Source organism: Myotis yumanensis, unplaced genomic scaffold, assembly GCF_028538775.1.
Source record: "Myotis yumanensis isolate MYYU_CA2020_CCGP unplaced genomic scaffold, mMyoYum1.0.hap1 SCAF_9, whole genome shotgun sequence".
Lineage (NCBI taxonomy): Eukaryota > Metazoa > Chordata > Mammalia > Chiroptera > Vespertilionidae > Myotis > Myotis yumanensis.
In genome coordinates, this window is record NW_027223760.1 from 72,890,753 (window position 1) to 72,915,735 (window position 24,983).

Here is a 24,983-nt window from a genome sequence, read left to right on the forward strand (position 1 = left end):
TAAAAAACAAACCTCGATTTTACTATTGGACTTTATTTTTCCCCTATTTCTAGTTTAAAGTTAATACTTTTCATTTTTTACCACAAATTCATGAAGATTAATAATATAGTTCATGGGAAGCTAGTAAACCCTTCAGAAGAAAATCAGTATAAATAAAAGTATAAGTAAAGGAGTATCTCCCTGAAGATGTGAATCTATTCTCTGCAGCATTTCTATGCCTCCTTTCTTCCTAGGGAACAAGACCAAGAGTTATGCTCTGCTGTCTTGCCTGCCTTCTAACAGACAGTGGCAACTTCTTATAGAGTGTTAAACTATGTTAGTTATTGAGCTTTTGATGTCTGAAGTCATAACTGTATAGTATCAAGGGGTTTAGGACAGGTAAAGTTTATATTGTTCCTGATAGAAAGACGGATGACGAGACCAGTGGTATTAGTATTTTAGACATGTTTAGCCTGTTAATTTTTACAGAACATCCAGGCCATTCTACATTTTAGAACACTGCATTATTACTTAAGTGGTTAAACAAAAGAATTAATGAAACATACTCTTTTACTAGAGGCCCAGTGCACGAATTTGTGCACCAGTGGGGTCCCTCGGCCTGGCCTGCGGGATTGGGCCGAAACCAGCTCTCTGACATCCTCCAAGGGGTCCCGGATTGAGAGAGGGTGCAGGCCAGGCCGAGGGACCCCACCAGTGCACGATCGGGGCCAGGGAGGGATGCTGGAGGTTGGCCAACTGGGGAGGGACCGCAGGAGGGCTCGAGGGTGTGTCCAGCCTGTCTCACTCAGTCCCGATTGGCCAGACCCCAGAAGCAAGCTAATCTACCAGTCGGAGCATCTGCCCCCTGGTGGTCAGTGCACGTCATAGCGAGCTGTTGAGCAGCCTTAGCATATCATTAGCATATTATGCTTTGATTGGTTGAATGGACGATCAGACACTTAGCATATTAGACTTTTATTATCTACTAGAGGCCTGGTGCATGAAATTCGTGCATGGAGGGGAGTCCCCCTCAGCCCAGCCTGCACCCTCTCCAATCCAGGACCCCTCGGGGATGTCCGACTGCCGGTTTAGGCCCAATCCCGGGGATCGGGCCTAAACCGGCAGTCGGACATCCCTCTCACAATCCGGGACCACTGGCTCCTAACTGCTCACCTGCCTGCCTGCCTGATTGCCCCTAACCACTCTGCCTGCCTGCCTGATCACCCCTAACTGCCCCCCACCCTCCGCCAGCCTGGTCACCCCCAACTGCTCCCTCCACTGGCCTGGTTGCCCCCGACTGCCCCCCATGCCAGCCTGGTCGCCACCAACTGCCCCCTCCCAACTGCCCCCCCCCCCACCGGCCTGGTTGCCCCCAACTTCCCCCCCGCTGGCCTGGTTGCCCCCGACTGTCCCCCTGCCAGCCTGGTCACCCCACGCAGCCTGCTGCTCAGTTGTTTGGTCATCCCTCACTAACCCCCCTGATGGACTTGTCACCCCACTCACCTGTTCGGTCGTCCTTTTGGTTGTTTATGTGACGCCCCCTGGCTCTTTATATATATAGACGATAATAATAAAAGTATAATATGCTAATTAGACCAGACGTCCTTCCGGACAACCTCTGGATGAAAGCTGGGGCTGCGAGGAAAGCCCGGGTCCCGGGTGCTGTCAGGTGTCAGAGGGAAGCCAGTGCTGGCAGCCAGGGGAAGGAAGACCTACTCTTGCACGAATTTCATGCATCAGGCCTCTAGTATAGGATAGGATTAGCGATGAAGGCAGGAATGGGCTGAAGGAATTTTTAGCAGTTTGGCCATTCTCTAATACTTCATAAAGTTCTAAATGTATAATAAAAGGAAGAAGTTTCAAAGATGTAATAATCAATGTTTGTATTTTTAAATAGAAAGTTGATTGGAGAGTATGATAAAATGCATGGAAATTGGTGGGGTTTTTATTTAATAAGTGATATAAACATGACAGCAAAGTATAGTTTCATAGATCCTTATTTTAAAACTAGAGGCCCGGTGCACGAGATTCGTGCACTCAGGGCAGGGGGAGGGGGTCCCTCAGCCTGGTCTGCGCCCTCTCCCAGTCCGGGAGCCCTCAGGGGATGTCCGCCTGCGGGGAGTGGGCCTAAGCCAGCAGTTGGACATCCTTAGTGCTGCTGCGGAGGTGGGAGAGGCTCCCGCCACCAACGCTGCACTCGCCAACCTTGAGCCTGGCTTCTGGCTGAGCGGCGCTCCCCCTGTGGGAGTGCACTGACCACCAGAGGACAGCTCCTGCATTGGGCATTTGCCCCCTGGTGGTCAGTGTATGTCATAGCAACTGGTTGTTCTGCTGTTCGATTTGCATATTAGTCTTTTATTATATAGGATAATTTCGGCAAAGGTAAAATGAAAAAAAGTTAATTAGGATAAAATTAAAATTGAAGGCTAATACAATTTCTCAGGGAAAGGAATGAATTGGAAACTAAGATGTCCCTTCTCCCCTTTTTGAAAAAGAGGTTAATACAGACATGCATTAACTTTTTTCTGTTAAGGATCAAATCCCTATTTGGCATCTTAGAGAATTGTTCTGATTTGGGAGTTTCAGACAGATCTACCCCCTTGTCTTCCTCTCTACTGCTTTCCAAACTCCTGTGTTAGTATGTACACATTACTGGTCATCCTTTATGGGCTTGCTTCTTACTGTTACCTTTCCTGTGAATAGCTGATCGTTTGTGGTGAAAGGATTTTAGTATGTTCTTGGGAGCGTAAGTATTCTAAAAGGTGCATTGCCTGTTAAAGAGACTTTTGAGGGGAAACTGGGGAAGGGGTTATTTTTTAAAAGGTGATCCTGGGGGAAAATAATTAGCCCTTATATATAGATGCTCTTTAACAAATTTGTATTAGAAAACAAAAAATAGTGTCTAGTTACAAGAAGTTACAAATAAGCTTCTTGCCGAAATTGGTTTGGCTCAGTGGGGAGAGCGTCGGCCTGCGGACTGAAAGGTCCCGGGTTCGATTCCGGCCAGGACTTGTACCTGAGTTGCGGGCACATCCCCAGTAGGAGATGTGCAGGAGGCGGCTGATCGATGTTTCTCTCCCATCGATGTTTCTAACTCTCTATCTCTCTCCCTTCCTCTCAGTAAAAAATCAATAAAATATATTGAAAAAAAAAACAAATAAGCTTCTTTCTGCTACAAGAAGTTTAAGCATTTAGGTCAGTGATAGTGAACCTATGATACGCATGTCAGAGGTGACACGCGAACTCATTTTTTTGGTTGATTTTTCTTTGTTAAATGGCATTTAAATATATAAAATAAATATCAAAAATATAAATCTTTGTTTTACTATGGTTGCAAATATCAAAAAATTTCTATATGTGACACGGCACCAGAGTTAAGTTAGGGTTTTTCAAAATGCTGACACGCTGAGCTCAAAAGGTTCGCCATCACTGATTTAGGTTAAGGTGGTTCATTGTATCTGCCCAGTGATAGGTGATTGGTAAAGAGTTCAGTGTTAAGCATAGATTCACTCACTTTAAGACTTACTGACTACATCAAAGTAGAAGAAAGAAATGGATAAGGCGCCCTGCACAGGGGTTATCATTCATGAATGAAAATGTTCACGTTTATATGTACTTGTTGATATAAAAATAAATAAGACAGCAATTTGGAACTTAAAATACATTGTCAAATATGAAAAAAAAAACCTGTTTAAAATGTGTGAGGAGGGCTTGGGTAAGAAGTTAAAGGACAACATACTACAAATGTAATCTTGATGTCTTTACTAGTGTTTTGTATATATACTAATGTTGGCATTTTGAATATTAAATTTTCTCATCCAAAGGAAAGGTCTACTTTAAGGACCTATGCTTTATGGTTAAAACTGCTTCTTCATTTTAGATCATCTCCTGTACACATCATAGCTACTAGCAAAAGTTTACATTCCTATGCACGCCCTCCACCGGTGTCCTCTTCTTCTAAGAGCGAGCCAGCCTTCCCTCACCACTGGAAGGAGGAAACACCAGTCAGACATGAAAGGGTGAGTTTATTCATGAGATTAAACTTTTACAAAGTTTGCACAACAGTTATAATATATTAACTTTCCCTCTCTAAAAAGTCTTTTGAAGCACATACAGATGGAATATAGTATGTCTCATTGTTCTAGTGGTCTGGGTTCGATTTTATGTACAGCTCTATTAACTGTTAGGAAAGTTTGTTACAAGTGGGAATATATATTTAACTAAAACTTTCAAAAACTTCAGTTTTCAAAGGTATATTTGCCCCAAGCTTAGAATGATTAAGTTACCCCCTGGTCAGGAGAGAACCTGAAATCAGCTGGAGACAGATGGTAATAAGGTACATTTAAAAATAAACAGTTTGTAATGTTTTTCTTCACAGGCAAATAGTGAGTCAGAATCTGGCATTTTCTGTATGTCCTCCCTCTCAGATGATGATGATTTGGGATGGTGCAATTCCTGGCCTTCAACTGCTTGGCACTGTTTTTTGAAAGGTAAAAAAAAAAATACTTGCATTTGTTTACAGCTTACTTGTGTAGCACACTGTCACATAACTAATACTTATTTTTACTTAAACTTTAGGCACACGACTGTGTTTTCATAAGGGAACCAATAAGGAATGGCAGGATGTTGAAGATTTTGCTAGAGCTGAAGGCTGTGACAATGAGGAAGATCTCCAAATGGGCACTCACAAGGTTAATTTAAAATTCCTAAAAAAAAAAAAAAATCTTTTAAAATGAAACAATGTTTATTGTTGTTCTGCAGGTATATCCTCCATTTACTTTCATATTTAAATAATCTTAAATTGTAGGTAGTGGTTTTGTGACTACTTAGCCTGATGGAGAGGCTTTAGGTTTACCTTTGTAATTATGTTTTCTTAGATGGGAAAACCAAACTGGCATTAAAATAAATGAGCCCTGCCCACCCAGCATGGCTCAGTGGTTGAGCTTCAACCTATGAACCAGGAGGTCATGGTTCCATTCCCGGTCAGGGCACATGCCTGGGTTGTGGACTCGATCCCCAATTGGGGCGTGCAGGAGGCAGCTGATCAATGAGTCTCAAAATTGATGTTTCTATCTCTCCCTTTCCCTTCATCTCTGAAATAAAAAATATATATATTACAAGAACAAATAAATGATTCCTGGCCAGTGTGGCTCAGTTGGTTGGAGTGTGGTCTAGTGTACTGAAAGGTTGCAGGTTCAATTCCCAGTCAGGGCATTATGGAAGGCAATCCAATCAATCAATGTTCTCTTTCATCTGTATGTTTCCTGGCCCCCCTTCCCCCCTAAAATCAATAAATATATCCTTGGGTGAGGATTAAAAATAAATGAACAAACAAACCAAAGCTTTATCTTTGGTAATCTACGAGGTGGTTAATTCCCCTATGTGTAATTAAAAGTTGATTATATTGTTACTTTTTAAATGACTTCATAAAAACACTGCCATTTTCTTTATTTTTTTTTCTAGTTTTCAATTATATTTTATTGAGTTATAGTGTATATACCATAGCATTCACCATTTTAAAGTGTACAGTATACAGTTAAATGCTTTTTAGTATACTACAAGAATGTGCAACCATCACAGGTATCTAATTCCAAAATATTTTCATCACCTCAAAAAGAAAAGTATAAAAGATGATTCCCTATTTCTCCCCTTTCCCTAGACTCTGGCAATCACTAATCTGTTTTCAGCACCTATGGATTTGTCTTTATTGGATATTCCCTGTAAATGAAATCACACAATATATTACCTCTTGTGACTGGCTTCTTTTCACTTAGTATAATGTTTTCAAGGTTTGTCTTTACTTGTATGTTTTCAGCTGCATGTTAGATCTATTTGTACATGAATATCCATCAGTTATTAAAACTCAGCTTATTAGTATAATCAAAGCTGGATTCACCTTTTTTAATTCCCCTTCCTGGCTTACTTTCAACTCTGTTCTTTTAAAGGTATTGTTATCCCTGATTACCAGATTCAAAACCAGGATGTTGGCTATTCCCTTTCCTCCCTTCATATTTAGTTATCAGTTTTATTTCCTTAAAGATTTTTACAGTCATCCTTCTCTCCCATTCTTTGTTTTGTTTTTTGTTTTTAAATATATTTTTATTGAGTTCAGAGAGGAAAGGAGAGAGAGGTAGAAACATCAATGATGAGAGAATCATTGATCAGCTGCCTCTTGCACGCCTCCCCGCCTGGGGATTGAGCCCCCAACCCAGGCATGTGCCCTTGACTGGAATCGAACCTGGGACCCTTCAGTCCATAGGTCCACACTCTACCCACTGAGCCAAACCAGCTGGGCCCATTCTTTTCTTTGTTTATGCACTAGATGTAATAGTAATTGGATATTCTAGCTAGGTGTTGGCATGTCTTTCTCTTTTGTTTTTCTGTGAATTTAAGGGTAAGGATTATATATTGTTGATTATATTTTTTTCAGAGCCTAGTACGTGGCATGTACTAAATGCTCAATAAATATTTGTTGAATTTAAATTTAGCCTGGTTCTATCACCACTGTACTTGTCAATTCAAGACTGATGGGCTTCTCTCATTATATTTTGAAATAAATTGAATATTAGAGGTAACTTTCTGAAGTCATTTATCATCTTAAAATGAACAATCATATTAATAAAAATACTTTTATTGACTTCCCAATACCCTCTCAAAGGAAAGTTGGAGCACTTTGCCTGTCTCTAAGGCCCTTTACTTACTAACTGGTTCGGCCTCTCCTTTTCAGTACTTGTCCCAACTTTGAATTCATCTTGTATTTTTAGCAAATACTCAGCACTACCCAAAGCAGTTGTTTATTATAACTATTCCTGGTGTAAGGCATGTTCTTCTACCTTTCTAAATTTCATTCTTTTAAATCCCAGTTCAAAGGGAAATCGAAAGCGTCCCTGATCTCTCTCTCTCTTTGAATTAAACTGTATTAGCATTATTTATACTTGAACTAAAATGCTTATTACACTCTGCCTTACGTTGTAGTGATTTATTTATATATGTGCCTTTTATTCACTACTGGGTCGAAAGCTCCATAAAGACAGGGATCCTTTTTGTTTATTTTTACCTTTTCTACAAAGTCTTAACTGTAGTAGGAACTTCACTATGTGTTAAATTGAATGTTGCCAATTCATTTAATATATGCATGTATTTTCAGGGCTATGGTTCCGATGGTCTGAAGTTGTTATCACATGAAGAAAGTGTATCATTTGGCGAGTCTGTACTGAAGTTGACTTTTGATCCTGGTACAGTAGAAGATGGTTTACTAACTGTAGAGTGTAAGCTGGACCACCCTTTCTATGTTAAAAATAAAGGTAGGGCTTCAATTTGAATTTGTAGTAACTTTTAAAAGGAATCTTAAATCTATAATATGTCTTGTGGCATAATTCTTTGGTGGTTAAGAAAAAGAATTTGAAGGGGAAATTTAAAACTACATAAAACTATCTTAGGGAATGCCTTATGATGCTTAAATGTCTTAGTGGTAGTCAGACTGAGCTCTACTTTCTGTGGCTATCAAAAACTTCCATTCATGTAACGTGAATATCTTGGTATATAGTTCGGGGTATGGAGTATTTTAGTAATTGCATTTTTGTTTAGGCTTACCAAATACACTGTATACCCAAAGCACTTCAGAGCCTTATTGCAATACCAACATGTTACACATAATAATACTTAAAGAGTATTTCATCGTCTCACTTATCTGCATTTATGCTGATTGATAGAACCTATTACTAAAATGCTAAAATTAAACTACATTTTGGAGTGTTTGTGCATTACTTAAATACTTGTAGTTGGCTTTATGGCAAATATACATGACTTGTATTTGAAAAATCTTGACTTAAAGTTTTAAGACTCAGAAATGATATGTCTATCTTATAATAAATAGTTTGGATGCTTTTTGTCAATCCCCATCCTTAATGCAACTATTGTTTGATTTAACTTTAGGTTGGTCATCGTTTTATCCAAGTTTGACTGTGGTACAGCATGGCATTCCATGTTGTGAAATTCATATTGGTGATGTATGTCTACCTCCTGGACACCCTGATGCCATTAATTTTGATGATTCAGGTGTTTTTGATACATTTAAAAGGTAATACTGCACTAATTATCTTTTTTTCTGTTAAAAGTTTTTCCTAAACCTCCCTAATGATTGCTAAGACAAATATTTAAGAGGTTAAACCTTTAAAGCTTTCAGAATTTTAAAAGAACTTTTAAAAGGACAAGTGTCCAACCTCATAGGAGGTATCCAGAGAAAGTTTGTATGTAGATAGATATCTGGGATTTTAAGACTCATTCTTTCTTTAACCTAAGTATCAAATCTAGAGGCATTAGGTAGAGAATTCTCAAGAGTTTCTGTCTGCTGTCTTACAGATTTTATTTCACTCAATTTAATATAATAAAATATAAGGTAAATATATTTGTTTATCAAAAGAATAAGGAAGCCCTACCTTACTTGGCTTCAGTGAATAGAGCATTGGCCTATGGACTGAAATGTCCTGGGTTTGATTCTGGTCAAGGCCACCCAGTGCAGGAGGCAGCTGATCACTGATTCTCTTTCATCATTGATGTTTCTCTCTCTCCCTCTCCCTTCCTCTCTGAAATCAATAAAAGAAAAAAAAAGAATTAGTAAGACTATTTTAAAAAGCACAGGCCATATGCTCAATAACATCTGTAAGATTGGAATCTAAATGCCATTTGATTACATCCTTCATATACACTCTTTGAAAAACTAAAAAATGAGACAATACTTTAAGGTCTGATACTCTAATTATTTTTAACATGTAAATTAATGATAACTTATGTTTTGGTGAGAGTGTAAATAAAATTTTAGAAGATAATTTGGCTTTGTTTTACAACACTGAGTATCAGTAATCCTATTCCTCTGTATACCCTAGAGAAATAAACTCTTGTAGACATGTGCTAGGAATTGTATAAATAAGTTCATAGATGTATTATTCATGATAGCAAAACTTGGAAACAATATCAATATTCATTGGCTGGGGAGTAAATATATAAATTGTGATATAATCGTACAATGGAATTCTTTGTCAGTGGAATATTAATGAACCTTAGCTATATATTTTAAAACATGGATCAGTTTTAGAAATAATGTTAAGTAAAAATTAGTCTCAAATATACAGTATGGTTCTGTTTTTTTATGGTATCAGATGTTCTTCAAAAATATATGTAGCCCTAACCTATTCTCAGTGGTTAGAGGATCTGCCCTCGGACTGAGGAGTCACAAGCTTGATTCTGGTCAAGGGCATGTTACCCTGGCAGGCTTGATCCCCGGCCTGGGTCTGGGTGCATGTGGGAGGCAACCAATTGATGTGTCTCTCTCACATGGATGTCTCTCTCTCTCTCTCTGTCTCTCCCACTCCCTTCCATTGTCTCTAATAATCAGTGGGGAAAGAAAGAAGAAAACACATGTAGTAAAATTATAAATGTAATTACGTTTATATTATACTAGAGGCCCGGTGCACGAAATTCATGCACTGGGGGAGGGGGGGGGGTGGAGTCCCCTCAGTCTGGCCTGCGCCCTCTTGTAGTTCAGGACCCATCGGGGGATGTCCGCCAGCTGGCTTAGGCCCACTCTCCGCGCAGCCTGGGACCCCTCGCTCCTTACTGCTCACCTGTTCGCTGCGCTCACCAGCTGTGAACCTGGCTTCTGGCTGAGCAGCACTCCTCCTGTGGGAGCTCACTGAGCACCAGGGGGCAGCTCCTGCATTGAGCTTCTGCCCCTTGGTGGTCAGTGTGCATCATTGCAACTGGTTGTTCTGGTCGTTCTGCCATAACGGTCACTTATGCTTTTATTATATAGACTAGAGGCCCAGTGCATGAAATTAGTGCACTCGGGGGCAGTCCCTCAGTCCGGCCTGTGCTGCCCTCTCGCCCTTGGGGAGGGGGCCAAAGCCAGCAGTTGGATATCCTTAGCACTGCCGCAGAGGCGAGAGGGGCTCCCCACCACCGCTGCTGTGCTCGCTGGTGAGCCCGGCTTCTGGCTGAGCAGTGCTCCCCCTGTGGGAGCGCACTGACCACCATGGGGCAGTCCTGCATTGAGCGCCTGCCTCCTGGTGGTCAGTGCACGTCATAGCGACCGGTCATTCCGCCGTTTAGTCGATTTGCATATTATTCCTTTACTACATAGGAGAATAATATTTATATAGTATATGTAATACGTATACAATTATGCTGGAGGTCTTCAAGACCGCCCCCGGGTTTGATGAGTCGCTAGGACTCGCAGGATTCAGCAGCTCTGTTACTTACAGTGAAAGGATGTAAAGCAAAATTGGGAAAAATGGAAGGCATGGGGTGAAATCTGGGAGAAGCTAGGGTCCCAGGAATCCTCCCCCAGTGGACTCACACAGACATGCTTATTTCTGTCAGCAGTGAGTTGTGACATGCATGAAATGTTATCTGCCGAGGAATCTTGTTAGGCACTCAGCAGGGTTTTTTGTTTGCTTGTTTTTGTTTGGATGTTTTTTCCATTGATTTTAGAGAGAGTGGAAGAGGGAGAGGGGAGGGAGAGAAAGAAACAGAAACATTGATGTGAGATGTGAGAGACATTGATTGGTTGCCTCCCACCTGTGCCCCGACCAGGCCAGAGAGCGAACCTTTAACCCAGGAATGTGCCCCTGACTGGAAATCGAACCCTCAACCCTTCAGTGCATGGGCCGACACTCTAACCATCTAGCAACACTGTCCTCGGCATCAGGTATTTTTTGTTGTTTTTTCAGAGAGGAAGGGAGAGGGAGAGAAAAAGAGAAACATCAATGATGAGAGAGACTCATTGATTGGCTGCTTTCTGCATGCTCCACACTGGGCATCAGGCATGTGCCCTTGAATTGAACCCAGAACCCTCAGTCCACAGGCCAACACTCTTATCTACTGAGCCAAATCAGCTAGGGCTTTTTGGGAGCTGATAATGTAAGCTGCCTTAGACTAGCACATACCAAAATTTCAAACTTCCAAAAGGGAAGCAGGTGTTTGGGGTGAACCCTATTGTTTGTGCACACAGTTTAGACACAGTGAGCCACTCCTCTCAGTTGTGGGAATGATGGGAACCTTCCCGAAATCCAAGTTAATCAAGGGCCAACCTTCTAAGTAAATCTTTGAAAGGATATCAATTAGGCCTGCTATTTTAAGTCTTTCTGCAAAACAAAATAATATGTATTATTATATAATATTATCTATAATAATAAGAGTGTAATATGCTAATTAGACCGGACAGCCGAACGACCTTCTGGACATCATTCTGGACATCCTTTCAGATGAAGCCGTGGTGGTGAGGCCGGAGGCAGATGCAGTTAGGGGCGATGAGGCAGGCAGGCGAGTGGATAGGGTCATCAGGCAGGCAGGCAGGCAGAATGGTTAGGGTGCATCAGGCAGGCAGGCTAGTGGTTAGGGGCTATCAGGCAAGCAGGTGAGCAGTTAGGGGTGATCAGGCAGGCCGGTAGAGTGGTTAGGGGCAATGAGGCAGGCAGGTGAGCAGTTAGGGGCAATCAGGCAGGCAGAGTGGTTAGGGGCAATGAGGCAGGCAGGTGAGCAGTTAGGGGCAATCAGGCAGGCAGAGTGGTTAGGGGCGGTCAGGCAGGCAGGCAAGCAGTTAGGAGCCAGCGGTCCCGGATTGCAAGAGGGATGTCTGACTGCCAGTTAAGGCCTGATCCCACAGGGCCTAAACCAGCAGTCGGACATCCCTGAGGGATCTCGGATTGCTGGATTGCAAGAGGGTTCAGGCCAGGCTGAGGAACCCCTCCCCCACTGCAGGAATTTCATGCACCAGGCCTCTAGTATATATATAATAATTATATGTAAGTTAGCATTAACGTAATTACTGCTGTTATAGTATTTTTTGTTCATATAAATGAATAATGCACTATTTTTACAATAAAGTTATCAAAAAGGGAATGATAATCCGTAGTTTTATCCCTGGAGGGTGGCAAATATGGAACTGGGGTGATATTAGAAATACTTTATTTCTTAATTGGTTTTGCGTTCTTATTTGTATGCTTCATAACTTATGTGTCAAATATTGCATAGAGCAAGACTTCATTTTGTAAAGCAGAAAGGGACATTTGGCTACCTAATTTGTTTTTCCAGGATGGTAAGTTCTTACCACTTGGTCCCACCAAGTAGAAGTCAGGCATTAATCTTATTTTTCTCTGGAGTGACAGCAACGCCCCTGTTTTCCCACCCTATAAAGGAAATTGTTTCTTTGTTATGGGGTGGGGCCACAACATTAGTAACAAAGAAACAATTTCTGGAGGATGAAGCCCAGAAATCAGGATTTTAAAAAGATTCCCAGGTGATTCTAATATGCAGCCAAGGTTGAGAACCACTGATCTAGGAGAAACCATGGAAAAGTTGAGAAGTATGAACTTGACTAAATTTTCATTGTGGATTGGATTGACTTTTGGTGGGTGGGTTTGGGGGTGGGTGTTACAGGAGATGTTGCCTGGTACAAGGAAGGCAAGAAGGGAAAGAAAGGCAGAAAGGAGAAACAGTCTGCGAGGAAGTCCTGAGTCATGCTGTTCAGGGAAGGCATTTGAGTAGATTCTAGCTTAGTAAGGAACAGAAGTCAGCAATAAGTTGATAAGTTCTTAAACACAATTGTGTGAAAGGAAGTTTCTAAGTGAGCATGATTTGAAGAAGTCCATTCGAGACATTGAGAATTGAGGCCAGTCTTCAAGGCATCAGGCAGATTTAAAACAATCACTCTGTGAAGTTGACATTTCTGCTCAAGTAATATGATTTAACAAGCACTATGCATATGTTAGCTTATTTAATTTTCACTACCCTGTTAGATTATATTCTCATTTTACAGAGAGAGAACTAAAGCTGAGAGAGAGAAAAAGAATATTCCCCCCAAAATAGCCAGTTAATATCAGAACTAGGATTCAAGCCAGTAACTTAAAAAGATTCCAGGTTTAGTATGCAATAATAATAGATGCCCCCATTGAGTAGCTATTAAGTTATTAGGGTATGTTACAATATAGGGTGGCTTTGGGGGAATATTGATGTATGATTAAACAAATGACACAGATTACTATGCATTTTAAAGTTCTTTTAGCTGCATTTAACTACCATTACCAAACATTTTTGTAGTAGTCTTTAGACCTTGTATATGCTTTCCACTCTTTAATTTTCTAATTTTAGGCTTCTAGAGGCCAAGAAATTAGATTATAAAATTTATCAAAAAGTGAATTCTAGCTCGGCTGGTGTTGCTCAGTGGTTGAGCATCTACCCATGAATCAAAAGGTCATCAGTTTGATTCCCGGTCAGGACACATACCTGTTTTTTGTGCTCTATCCCTAGTAGGGGGCCTGTAGGAGGCAGCTTATTGATGTTTATATCTCTCTCCCTTCCTAAAAAAAAAAAAAAAAGTCAATAAAAATATTTTTTTAAAAAAGTGAATCTAAAGTGAGAATAAATGGGTGTCTGGAATCTGGAAGAGAGATTACATGAATAAAGGATGTGGAGTCAGTTTTCATTTTATAAGTAACTACCAATGGTGAAGTTGTTAGTGCTGGTGACATAGGGGGGAATACATTGAAATTTCCAATTAGATATTAAAGGTTGTTAAGTTGAAATAAAACCATTGTTTTATTTTTTTTTAGCTATGACTTCACACCTATGGATTCTTCTGCAGTCTATGTGCTAAGTAGTATGGCTCGTCAACGTCGTGCATCTCTGTCATGTGGAGGACCTGGAGGTCAAGACTTTGCAAGATCTGGATTCAGTAAAAACTGTGGCTCACCTGGATCATCACAGCTCTCTTCCAGTTCTTTGTATGCTAAAGCTGTCAAAAATCACAGCTCAGGGACTGTGAGTGCCACTTCTCCTAACAAGTGCAAAAGACCAATGAATGCCTTCATGCTTTTTGCCAAAAAATACAGAGTTGAATATACTCAGATGTATCCAGGGAAAGATAACAGGTAAAAATAGTGATGATTCTAATAATTGAGTAACACTTAAATGTAGTTCACAGGAACTAGTGCAGTTAAACTTATTCCGAAATAGCTTTTATTACTGAACTCTTTGTTTTCTTAGGATGACTTCAAAGTAAAAAGTTCTAGTGGAATTTTTAGGGTTATAATCCTACTAGAGTCCCAGTGCACAAAATGTGTGCACTGGCGGGGTGGGGGGGGGGGGGGGTCCCTCAACCTGGCCTGTGCCTTCTTGCAGTCCAGGAGACCCCCGGGGATGTGCAACTGATGGCTGCAGGCCTAAGCTGTCAGCCGGACATCCTTAGTGCTGCCGTGGAGGTGGGAGAGGCTCCTGCCACCACTACTGTGCTTGCCAGCCATGAGACAGACTCCTGCATTGAGCATCTGTCCCCTGGTGGTCATTGCATGTCACAGCGACTGGTTGTTCCACTGTTTGGTCAATTTGCATATTGGCCTTTTATATAGGATATGCAAATTGTCCCCTTGACTGGGTGCTTGACAGGGAGTTCCACCAAGAGTTTGATTGGGGGCGGGGCTGGCCTGCCAACTGCCTGCGACCCTTCCACCCAATTGGGGCAAGCTGGCTGGACCCCACCCGTGCACAAATTCGTGCACCGGGCCTCTAGTTATTTTATAATACGTAGGCATTATAAATTTTATACATAATGCCTAGGTATTAGGCACTGAGTGGTGAGGACCTGCCTTCTAAAGTAGTAGTAAATATCACTCATCTATTAAAGGACTCAGGTCTAACAACTGACAATTCCATCTTTATTGAAAAGCTTTGTAGAAAAGGCTGGCACTTTCTTGCATCGGATCTTATTATTTAACAATTGTGTCATAGTATGGAATGTGCAGGAATTGGCAGTTTGTAATAACTGCCATATTTGTCAAAAGCAAACCTAGAAGTGTCCTCAGTAGGGCCCTGGAATAAAAATTAACTCATCCTTCCTATTCTGTTTGCTGTACACTTACCTCATCTCTTAGAATCCTCTTCAGCTCACTCCCTCTCAAACCAGCCAAGTTCTCCACAGAGGAAAATATCTTCTTTCATTTTCCTAGTTTCCTGACAGTCAAAACTACCATTTCCTTTACCCATGATATCATGAGAAGTCAAATGATTATCCACATCAAATAATCAGGGTTGAATGTTTCATGAGCGTTAATTTTTATATTTATGTATATACTAGAGACCCAGTGCCCAACATTCATGCACTCGAGTGGGGTGGGGGGGGTCTCTCAACCCGGCCTGCGCCCTCTTGCAACCCGGGACCCCTCAGTGGACATCCCCCAAGGGGTCCTTAGTGCTCCTGCGGAGGGAGGAAAGGCTCCCGCCACTGCCGCTGTGCTCCCCAGTTGTGAACCAGGCTTCTGGCTGAGCGGCGCTCCCCCTGTGGGAGCGCACTGACCACCAGGGGGCAGCTCCTGCGTTGAGCATCTGCCCCCTGGTGGTCAGTGTGCATCATAGCGACCAGTTTCGCCGTTCAGTTTACAGTGGGGCCTTGACTTACGAGTGTCCTGACTAACGAGTTTTTTGAGATACCAGCTGTCTCTCGGCCGATTTTTTTGCATTGAGTTGACAGAGTAATTTGAGTTAACGAGCTCCTTAATGAGCTTGGTCTCGGAACGAATTAAACTCGTAAGTCAAGGCCCCACTGTATTTGCATATTAGCCTTTTATTATATGGGATTTGAGATGGAATTGATATCTCTCTTTATAAAAGCCCAGTGACCGAAACGGCATAATGACTGGTGGCTATGACGTGCACTGCAGCAGCCAACCAGCCTGGTCGCTCAGATGGGCCCTCGACACCCCGATTGGAGGCAGGGCCTGCTGGCCAACCACCCATGGGTCCCGTCCCCCCCCCCCCACTCCCCCCCCCCCCGCCGGCCTGGCCCAATGGGTCCCCATCTGGGTGGGCCAGCCAGACCCCACCCGTGCACGAATTCGTGTACCGGGCCTTTAGTACCATTATATTAGTTTGAGGTGTATAAATGATTCAATCTCTCTCTCTCTGTATATATATACCGAGTGTATATATATGTGTGTGTATATGTATGTAGGTATGTGTGTGTGTGTATATGTATATATATGTATATACATACATACACACACACACACACACACACACATATATCCTAAGCGACCATTATGATGGTTGACCAGTCACTATGATGCACACTGACCACCAGGGGGCAGACGGTCAGTGTGCTCCCACAGCCAACCACCTGTGGCCAGCCAACCTCCTGCGGTCCCTCCCCTTGGCCTGCCAGCTCCAATGGGACCCGATGGCTGGCCAGGCCGAGGGACCCAACCCATGCATGAATTCGTGCACCAGGCCTCTAATATTTGTATATATTGCAAAATGATCACCACAATAAGTCTAGTTAACATCCATCACCACACTAATTTTTTTTTCTTGTAATGAGAATTTTTAAGAACCACTCTCTTAGCAACTTTCAAATAAGCAATACAGTACTATAAGTCACTCTGTTGTATATTGCATCCCCAGGACTTATTTTATAACTGTGGAAGTTTGTACCCTTGGACCATCTTTACCTATTTTGTCCCCCAAATCTAGTAACCACCAGTCTGTTTTCATGAACTTAATTTTAAAAGAGAAGCTTCCTACATCAAATGCATGCATCTCTGATTTAAGAATTGATACATATTTGAATATTTCTTACTGGTTTAACTGTTAAATGTGTCAACCATTATGTGGTAGCTTTAACCTACAGACTACAAAAACTGGCTTTTATTTTAATAAAGGAGGATGTAGCATAGTGTTTGATGGGATTAAAATTTTTGCTGCACATTTACTTTTTTTAGTAGCATTTCTGTGGTTGCTGTTTCTCTAAAGCTCACATGTGGATCTCTAGTTTCCCTGTCAATTAATGTAAAATCATTTGTATATTCTTCATGCAGTCATTCCAGGACCTTGTTTTCTATGAGTGTCATGAAATTAATAGTTCAAAGCTCTTCATAGAAGGAAAATGGTTTATGTCTACTCCTGAATGAGACTATTTTAGTAGGTTTGAGAGCAGATTAACAAATATAGATTTTAGCTTTAAATTTCTATCATAATGTCTTATCAGTTTGACTTCTTTCCCTTTGAGTTTATCCAGCTTTCTCAAGTGAATAAATACAAATATTGCCTAAGGTTTATTTGGTCTTGTCTAAGAAGGTAAACAGTAATGTGCACAGTCAGTACCACATTTTCACTGTGGTTGCATGAATGAAAAAGACTTTGTTTTAATCATCATCATTTGACAGGTTATGGGCACAAAGTAAGAATAACTTTTAATACAAGATGAATAATTTATGCTGCTGATACTGAATACTGTCTGCCTTAATATCTTAAACATCTTTTAAAAACCAGTGTACCAGGATAGATCCAACAGTAACTTAAACCATTTCTTTGAAATACTTAACTTTAACTTTTTTCTTTAAATCTGAGCTTGGTAGAACATCCATTTTTTTTTTTAGCCATTTTATATGTCCTTTGACAATTGGAAATGTTGGCACTATTCCAGGAGGCTTTAACTGCCAAGATTATGATAAACAGACCATGACTTGAGATTTTACTGGAAATGACTACTGTAGTTTTGACCTTTTCCCTCCTCTATGTTGGACAATTTTTGTCTTTTTTCTTTTCTTTATATTTCTTCCTGAAGTAGCAGCACTTGAGTTTTGTGAAATATTCTTGCCTTGAGCATGGTGTAAATATTTATTTTTACAGAGCCATAAGTGTGATCCTTGGTGACAGGTGGAAGAAAATGAAGAATGAAGAGAGAAGGATGTATACATTAGAAGCAAAGGCTTTGGCTGAAGAACAAAAACGTTTAAATCCTGACTGTTGGAAAAGGAAAAGAACCAATTCAGTATGTTTCAACAAGTAGTTGCTTAACATTATCTTCACTCTTCCCCCAGAATTGTTATGGCATATTGGAGCGGTTGTTATAACCTTTAAAAGGTGTTGATGCTGTTTCTCGGCCTTTTTGTACTTCAAAACCTAGTATTTTTATACCATCACATAAGGCAGGCGGCCTTTTCTTCATTCAGTGCCATTTACTCTTTGGGCATGTAAGGTAGAAATGTAAGACATGCTTAAGAAGAATGCTTGTCTGGAAATGTTGAGGTATAAAAATAATTTTGGAATGTAGTATTTATTTCCAGTTGGGTTGAAAAATGGGTGTTAATTAACTCAATGTCATAGTAGGATTTTTTTCTAAGTTGGAGATGGTATGTCTCAACAGCCTTTTGTTTTTAACCTTCATGGGACTTCTGACATTTGTATATAATTTCTAGATTAAAAACCCCAGGAAAGAAGAAATAGAAAAGCCTGTAAAGAGTGGTAAAAAGTTTGCACTATAATAATGCTACCTTGATAGACCTGATTCTTAAAACTTTTCCATTACTAGACTAGCGTCTTTTAAGTGTTTTTAGATTAATTACAAGAAAATGTAACATGATAGAACAGAACAAGTTCAATTTAAAATACCTAAAAACAAAGGGAAGACATCAGTTTGCAACAGGAGGGCTGTGTTTATGTCTGTTTCTTTACAGTAGCTTGCAGTTGACATCTGTTTAAAATTTTCATGAATTTATCTTAAGGAAGTAGTGGTCAGATTCCAATATTAAAAGGTAGCTGAACTGGATTTTTGAAGTTCTTGATTTCCTTAGAACTCCATGTAGGGTAGGGCTCTAACCTACATCCCTTTTTCTGCACATCCTAGTTCACTTCTCCCTTCATTTTCATAGATTTTCGATGCTTGAGCAATCAGATATTAGTGAACTTACTTAAAATGCCCACTTCTGAGAAAGTGATTTTTAAAAAAAGCTTATAAACATTATCCATCTTAGCTTTCATTTGTAGAATTACTGTCTGTTGATTTGTAAACATTCACTGAATTTTCATTTTATCTCCACAGGGCTCACAGCAACATTAAACCAGGATGCTTATATTAAGTCTGCATTTGCATAAACATAGACTGTTGATGGGAAGACCTAAGAGGACGTGGTCTCACCATTTGTCCGGAATTCGTGTGACCATAAGATACTGATAGCATTGAGTCTTGAAATGATTTAATAATAAGCGTGAGGATTTGCTTTCTCCATTAGAGCATTAAGTAAGCTAAAACTATCAACATTATAAACCAAATTGCCTTATTTTTCTTCCAAATTTCACATGTCTATCAGGTAACATAGGCTTGAAAATTTAAATCCTGTGGTGCTAAAGTACAGTAGAGAGAGGAGAAGTGTGTACATGTTTTATTTTAAATTGTACAAAAGGGGAACTTAAAAATATGTAACTGCTGTTTATACATTGGCTCCTTCCTGCTTATTAATCTGTATTGTACACATAATGGAATGAAACAGAAGCTGGGAGTTGGCCATTCTGAGCAACCGCCACATGGCTCAGCATCTGTGCCAAACACGGGAGCTCCTAGTCTGGCCAGTGCCAAGAGGCTAGCAGCACATGTGGCAGGCGGCTGGTGTCAGCCTCCCAGCTGAGGGGCCACCTGCTGCAGTTACCCGCACATGCTGAGTGTGTGCACCAGGTGGCAGCACCCATCCATTATTTCCAGTGGAGACCTAGCCCAGGCCAAGGTGAAGTTAATAGCATTGAGATATAGTCACTGTAATGGTGCTATTAACAGGTGATACCATTGTATTTTTAAACTTTGTGTTCTGTATCTCCTCAGCTACATATCTTCAATATGTTATTTTGTCATCATATCTTTATGGTGGGGGCAGACTTTGCACTTACTGCAGTGCAACACTTGCACTTTACTTTCCTCCAACTGTCTGAAATTAGAGCAAATACATTGGCAATACAGCTGCTTTTGCTCTGAGCTACAATCATGGCTTTTCATGTTACTTACCAAGTGGTGTTTCTGGTTAGGAATCACAGCTGTAAAATTGATTTCAGTTCATTACACTTCATGATGTTGCCCCTAAATTTTGCACACTATATTCTTGTATATTATTTCAAATAAAATGAAAAAAAAAAAAAAAAAGGTTTATCTCTGACTTTTGCTGATTGATTTTGACTGAACATTATATATGAGATGCCAGAGTATCAGGCTCTGGGGATGGAAAATAAGTTGCTGATGGGGTTTTAAGCATTAAGTTAAAAGTAAAATGTTAACAGGACAAGGGCAATAGAAAAATAAAGGCCTAGATTATCTATCAGAACCTTTGTAAAATAAAAATTGTTTTTATTTATAATTTGGCATCTCTGTTACAAAGTTTTAACAGCCACAAAAGTCTGCTTTTAATAAAATGACACAAAGTGTAAAGACAGCTTGCTCTAGCTTTATTACAGATACATTATGACATATTTAAACATTTAGCTCTACATCTTTGCTTTTAGGATATGCCATTGGTTCCCAAACTTTATTGCATATTGGAAACACTTGGAAATGTTTTTTAAAAATACTAATGTGTGGCTCCTACCCCAAATGTGTTAATATGGGGTACAAATCAATTAATATTCGGCTTTTTAAAAGCTTCCCTCACTGGTTCTAATATGCAGATGTGGAAACCACTGGCTACATATCTAGTGAGGAAGGAAGATTGGGGGAAGCAGGGTACTTTATGTTACCTGGCCATAATACCTTAAAAAGCAGTAGGTGCTCAGTTATGTGATGGGGAAGGAATTTTAGCTAGCCTTGTAGAAAAGTCTGAAAGGAGAGAAGAGTTGGATGTCTTTCTGGAAAATCAGGCCCCTAGCGTTTGAAGGTGATGGTGATTTTTGACATTTTATGCTACTAATTAGAAGGGCTGAAGAGATCAACAGAAAAAGATTAATAGAAAATACAGAAAAGTTGGTTACATTCTTAAAACAGTGAATACTAGCTGTCTTTGGGTTAGCAAAGAATGGAGATTAAGAAATACTTCACATTATTACTGAAGAGCAGACATAGCTTTCTGAAGCAGTTGAACCATTATGGGATACACTGGTGCAAATTCTTTGCCTTCTCTACTTCTTACAGACTGAACATAAGCCTCCAGGGCTCCCCTGAAAACCAAAATGAAAACAATGTCAAAAATTATACAAATAAAACAGGTTAGAGGGTGGCAATATATAAGAGAAAGCAGCCCATTTCTGGAACCTCTCTGCCCAGTTCCATAAGCTGAGTGACCAACAGCCTTCAAACATTCATTGGTAGTGTTACTATGGTTAAGGTGCAGAACTAAACCGTTCTCAGTCTGCATTGTACATAGTGGTCTTATACAATCGGGCTCTCTGACCTCTGAGGTTGTTTTCAGTTTCCCTGTACTCTATGTCTCTGTTAGACTTCTGAAAAGCCATATGCAGCGTGTGCCTATTCAGAGCTCACACCGTAGGCAGGCATGTTCAGGAGCAGGGGCCCTGTATTATTTGATGAAGCTGAAAGGAAAATTGCTCTTGGGCTCAAACTTTTGAATTCAGTCAAGGGTATGTGATACCAGCCAGTTATTTATGATTATAATGTTCTCATGAATTAGATCGGGGTTAGCCAACCACCCACAGGCCAAATCCCGCTCTATGCATGTTGCTTATGTATTGTCTGTGGTGGCTTTGACACTACATTGATTAGTCAGGCAGAGGCCATATGGCCTGCAAAGCCTAAAATATTTAGTATGTGGCCTTATGGAAAAAGTTCTCAACCACAGAACCAGATGATCTAAGTGTGAGATCATGTTTAAGTGGAGCTAAAACAATGGTTAATGGATTTTATTATTGGTCTACTTAAGTCCCAAGTAAAACAAATTTTTATCATTGTTAAAAAGTTTCACAGCTCTTGAGTTTACAAAATTTCTACAAAGATGTAAGTTAATACCATTAGCTCACATACTCAGTCTCAACTCCCATCTAATATTTCTCAACTGGTTGTTTTGCTCCCAAACACTGAAAATATTAATCCCTGGTCAGGTTTGTTCATTATTTTCATTTAACTACGGGGAATGTACTTGCCCGGAGTCTGCCAGCTCCCCACTTGCTCTGCAGTGCCCTTCCCACTCCACTATTTACTTTCACAGTCTCAGCCACTACATAATTCAATCTCCAATCTCATTTCTGGCCCTGACCTCCTTCCTGATTTCTACCTGCATTCTGGATATTTTGGCCCTTTCCCCCTAAGTATCCCTCAAACTCACCTGTCAGAAGCCTAGGGCAGTCCAAACCTACAGAACGAATGTCAGCACCATGGTAAACCCTAGTGTAAACTCGGGGCTCTGTTTGGGTGATGTGTCTGTGTGGGTTCACTGTTATGAATGGACCACTCTGAAGGGGCATGTTGGTAATGGGGGAGGCTATGTATATATGGGAGCAGAGGAGGTATAGGAAATCTCTGTACCTTCTCAAATCTGCTGTGACCTAAATTTGCTCTAAAAAATGAAGTCATCAAAAAAACAGAAAAGAAACCTGGGTGGGGGGGGTGGGAGGGTGGGTGGTACGACACCCTAGGGAAGTATTCTGCCCACCTTTCCCTATTTCAACAAAAGGCACCATCACCTCCCAAGGGCCCCTATTTAAAGTTCTCCTTCAATGCTGCACAGAATCAGTTACCAAGTGCTATTAATCTGTCAGGTATTTCTGCATCTAGTCCCTCCTCTTCCCTTTGCTGCAGTTTGAGTCCCGCCATTTTGTGCCCTAATCTAACCGCTGTAGCATTGTAGATGGTGGTCAACCCAGTGCTGTCTCAGCCCTGGGCTAGACCTCCCACACTATAGTAAGCCCCTGCCTGCAGTCCATCACTGGCCATGCCCTCTACCCATTAGGAGACTGTAAACTCACCTCCCAAACCCTGTCAGTGCTACTACTGGGTTCTAGACAGTTTGCTGTGGCCTAAAAGGACCCTCAAATCATTCGTTTCCATTGTTTACGTTACCAATACACATTGCAGAGCAGCTTCACCCGCCTTGTGACTCCAAGTCCTACCCCACTGCCAACCCGGGAGAGATGGGGGGGGGGGGGGGGAGAATGTGCAAATATGACTTCACAAAGATGTCTGTGCCTAGCAAAAGGGCTACAAAAGGTCCTGTTTCTCTTCGAGCATTCCTGTAGGCCTTTCTCATGATCTTCCTTATCCTTAGAATGCTCTTCCCCTTCCTTGCCTTCTTCCTGATAGAGCTCTTTACTTAGCACCCAGCTCAAATGCCCTCTTTTTGAGGAAGCCTTTCCTAACTCCATCCAGGCAGCACAAAAGAACTGCAGCCACGCTGTCGATGCACCTTCTGCATCAACAGCCCTGGCTTAGCAGGACCCCAGCATTTGGGATCCTTCACAACTGGCTCCGGGCTCTTCTCAGGGTATGATCACATGACGTGGAGGGCAGCCGTCCTTACCTAAGCAGCCTGGGTGCTGTATCAGGCTCTGGCCCACTACCCAGCTGTATGATCTGGGCTGCACTTGAGCTGGTTTGCTCATCTACATTATACAGTTATGAAAATGAAAAGATTTTACTCTGAAGCACTTAGCTCTCTTCCAGGTCTTATATGTATCTATAAAGCCCGTAAATGCTGTTTTCCCCACCACACTTCTAGAAGACCTCAGATTCTCCGTGTAATTGAGCAAGACGTCTACATCTGTACCACATTAGAGTGTGCCTGTTCATTGGTCAGTTTCCCTCTTACACGTAACTTAACTTTGAGGGTTGGGGCTGTATTATTCATTTATGTAACCCAGGACCCAGTGCTTAACAAATGCATAATGAATGAATAAAAAACAAATTAGAAACAGGCAGATAGATCAACAGAACAGAACAGAGACCCCAGAAATCAACTCAAGCCATTATGGTCAATTAATGTTTGACAAAGGAGGCAAGAGCATACAACGGAGTAAGGATGGTCTCCTCAATAAATGGTGCTGGGAACCTGGACAGAAACATGCAAAACAATGAAACTAGACCACCAACTTACACCATATAGAAGAATAAACTGAAAATGGATAAAAGACTTAAATGTAAGTCATGAAACCATAAAAACTGTAGAAGAAATCATAGGCAGCAAAATTGTAGACATCTCTCACAGTAATATGTTTACCGATACATCCTGAGGGCAAAGGAAACTAAGGAGAAAATAAACAAATGGGACTACATCAAAATAAAAAGCTTCTGCACAGCAAAAGAAACCATCAAAAAAAAAAAATGACAAGAAATCCCACTGCATGGGAGGACATATTTGCTAATGATATATCTGATAAGGGGTTAATTTCCAAAATATACAGGGAATTCATACAACTTAACAAAAAAAGAAGACAGACAATCCAATTAAAAAATGGGCAAAAGACCCAAATAGAAACTTCTCCGAAGTGAACATACAGAATGCCAAAAGACATATGAAAAAATTATTAAAGTCACTAATTATCTGAGAGATGCAAATCAGAATAACAATGAGGTATCATCTCACACCTGTCAGAAATGGCTACCATCAACAAATCAACAAATGACAAGTATTGGCTAGAAGGTGGAGAAAAAAGAACCCTAGTAACTGCTGGTGGGAATGCAGACTGGTGCAGCCATTATGGAAAACAGTATGGAGTTTTCTAAAAAAATTAAATACGGAACTGCCATTTGACCCTGTGATCTCACATATAGAAATATATCCTAAGAAAACAGAAACACCAATCAGAAAGGATATATGCACCCGTATGTCTATAGTAGCACAATTCACCGTAGCTAAGATCTGGAAACAGCCTAAGTGCCCATCAGCAGATGAGTGGATAAAAAAGCTGTGGTACATTTATGCAATGGAATACTACGCTGCAGTAAAAAAGGAGGAACTCTTACCATTTGCAATAGCATGGATGGACCTGGAGAGCATTATGCTAAGTGAGATAAGCATCACATGATGTCACTCATATGTGGATTATAATGAACAACATAAACTGATGAACAAAATAGATCCAGAGACATAGAAGCAAGGGACAGACTGCTGAATCTCAGAGGGAAGGCAGGGGAGGGTGGGTGGGAAGAGATCAACCAAAGAATTTGTATGCATATACAGTATGCACACTGACAATAGGGTGGTGAAGGCCGGGGCAGGGAGCAGGTTAGAAGGGGTCAATGGGGGAGAGGA

General features: G+C 40.9%; 2 protein-coding genes across 5 annotated transcripts in view; one reads left to right on the top strand and one right to left on the bottom strand.

Moving 5' to 3' along the window:
• HBP1 (HMG-box transcription factor 1) overlaps positions 1 to 20,230 on the top strand; it is a 32,814-nt gene extending 12,584 nt beyond the window's left edge. Inside the window, exons 4-11 of the mRNA XM_070424653.1 lie at positions 3,860 to 3,998; positions 4,358 to 4,469; positions 4,558 to 4,670; positions 7,127 to 7,283; positions 7,915 to 8,059; positions 13,587 to 13,904; positions 17,656 to 17,797; positions 18,848 to 20,230. Coding sequence (XP_070280754.1) covers positions 3,860 to 3,998; positions 4,358 to 4,469; positions 4,558 to 4,670; positions 7,127 to 7,283; positions 7,915 to 8,059; positions 13,587 to 13,904; positions 17,656 to 17,797; positions 18,848 to 18,865 — 1,144 coding nt within the window. The 3' untranslated portion in view covers positions 18,866 to 20,230. The remainder of the gene's footprint in view (positions 1 to 3,859; positions 3,999 to 4,357; positions 4,470 to 4,557; positions 4,671 to 7,126; positions 7,284 to 7,914; positions 8,060 to 13,586; positions 13,905 to 17,655; positions 17,798 to 18,847) is intronic.
• The window catches only part of COG5 (component of oligomeric golgi complex 5), a 205,364-nt gene continuing 184,936 nt past the window's right edge, over positions 4,556 to 24,983 (bottom strand). For 3 of the 4 annotated variants that reach the window (XM_070424650.1, XM_070424651.1, XM_070424648.1), the window contains exon 22: positions 20,215 to 20,940. In XM_070424650.1, coding sequence (XP_070280751.1) covers positions 20,826 to 20,940 — 115 coding nt within the window. In that variant the 3' untranslated portion in view covers positions 20,215 to 20,825. Of the gene's footprint in view, positions 4,686 to 20,214; positions 20,941 to 24,983 lie in introns of those variants that run through there. The other variant, XM_070424649.1, reaches the window with a different exon arrangement.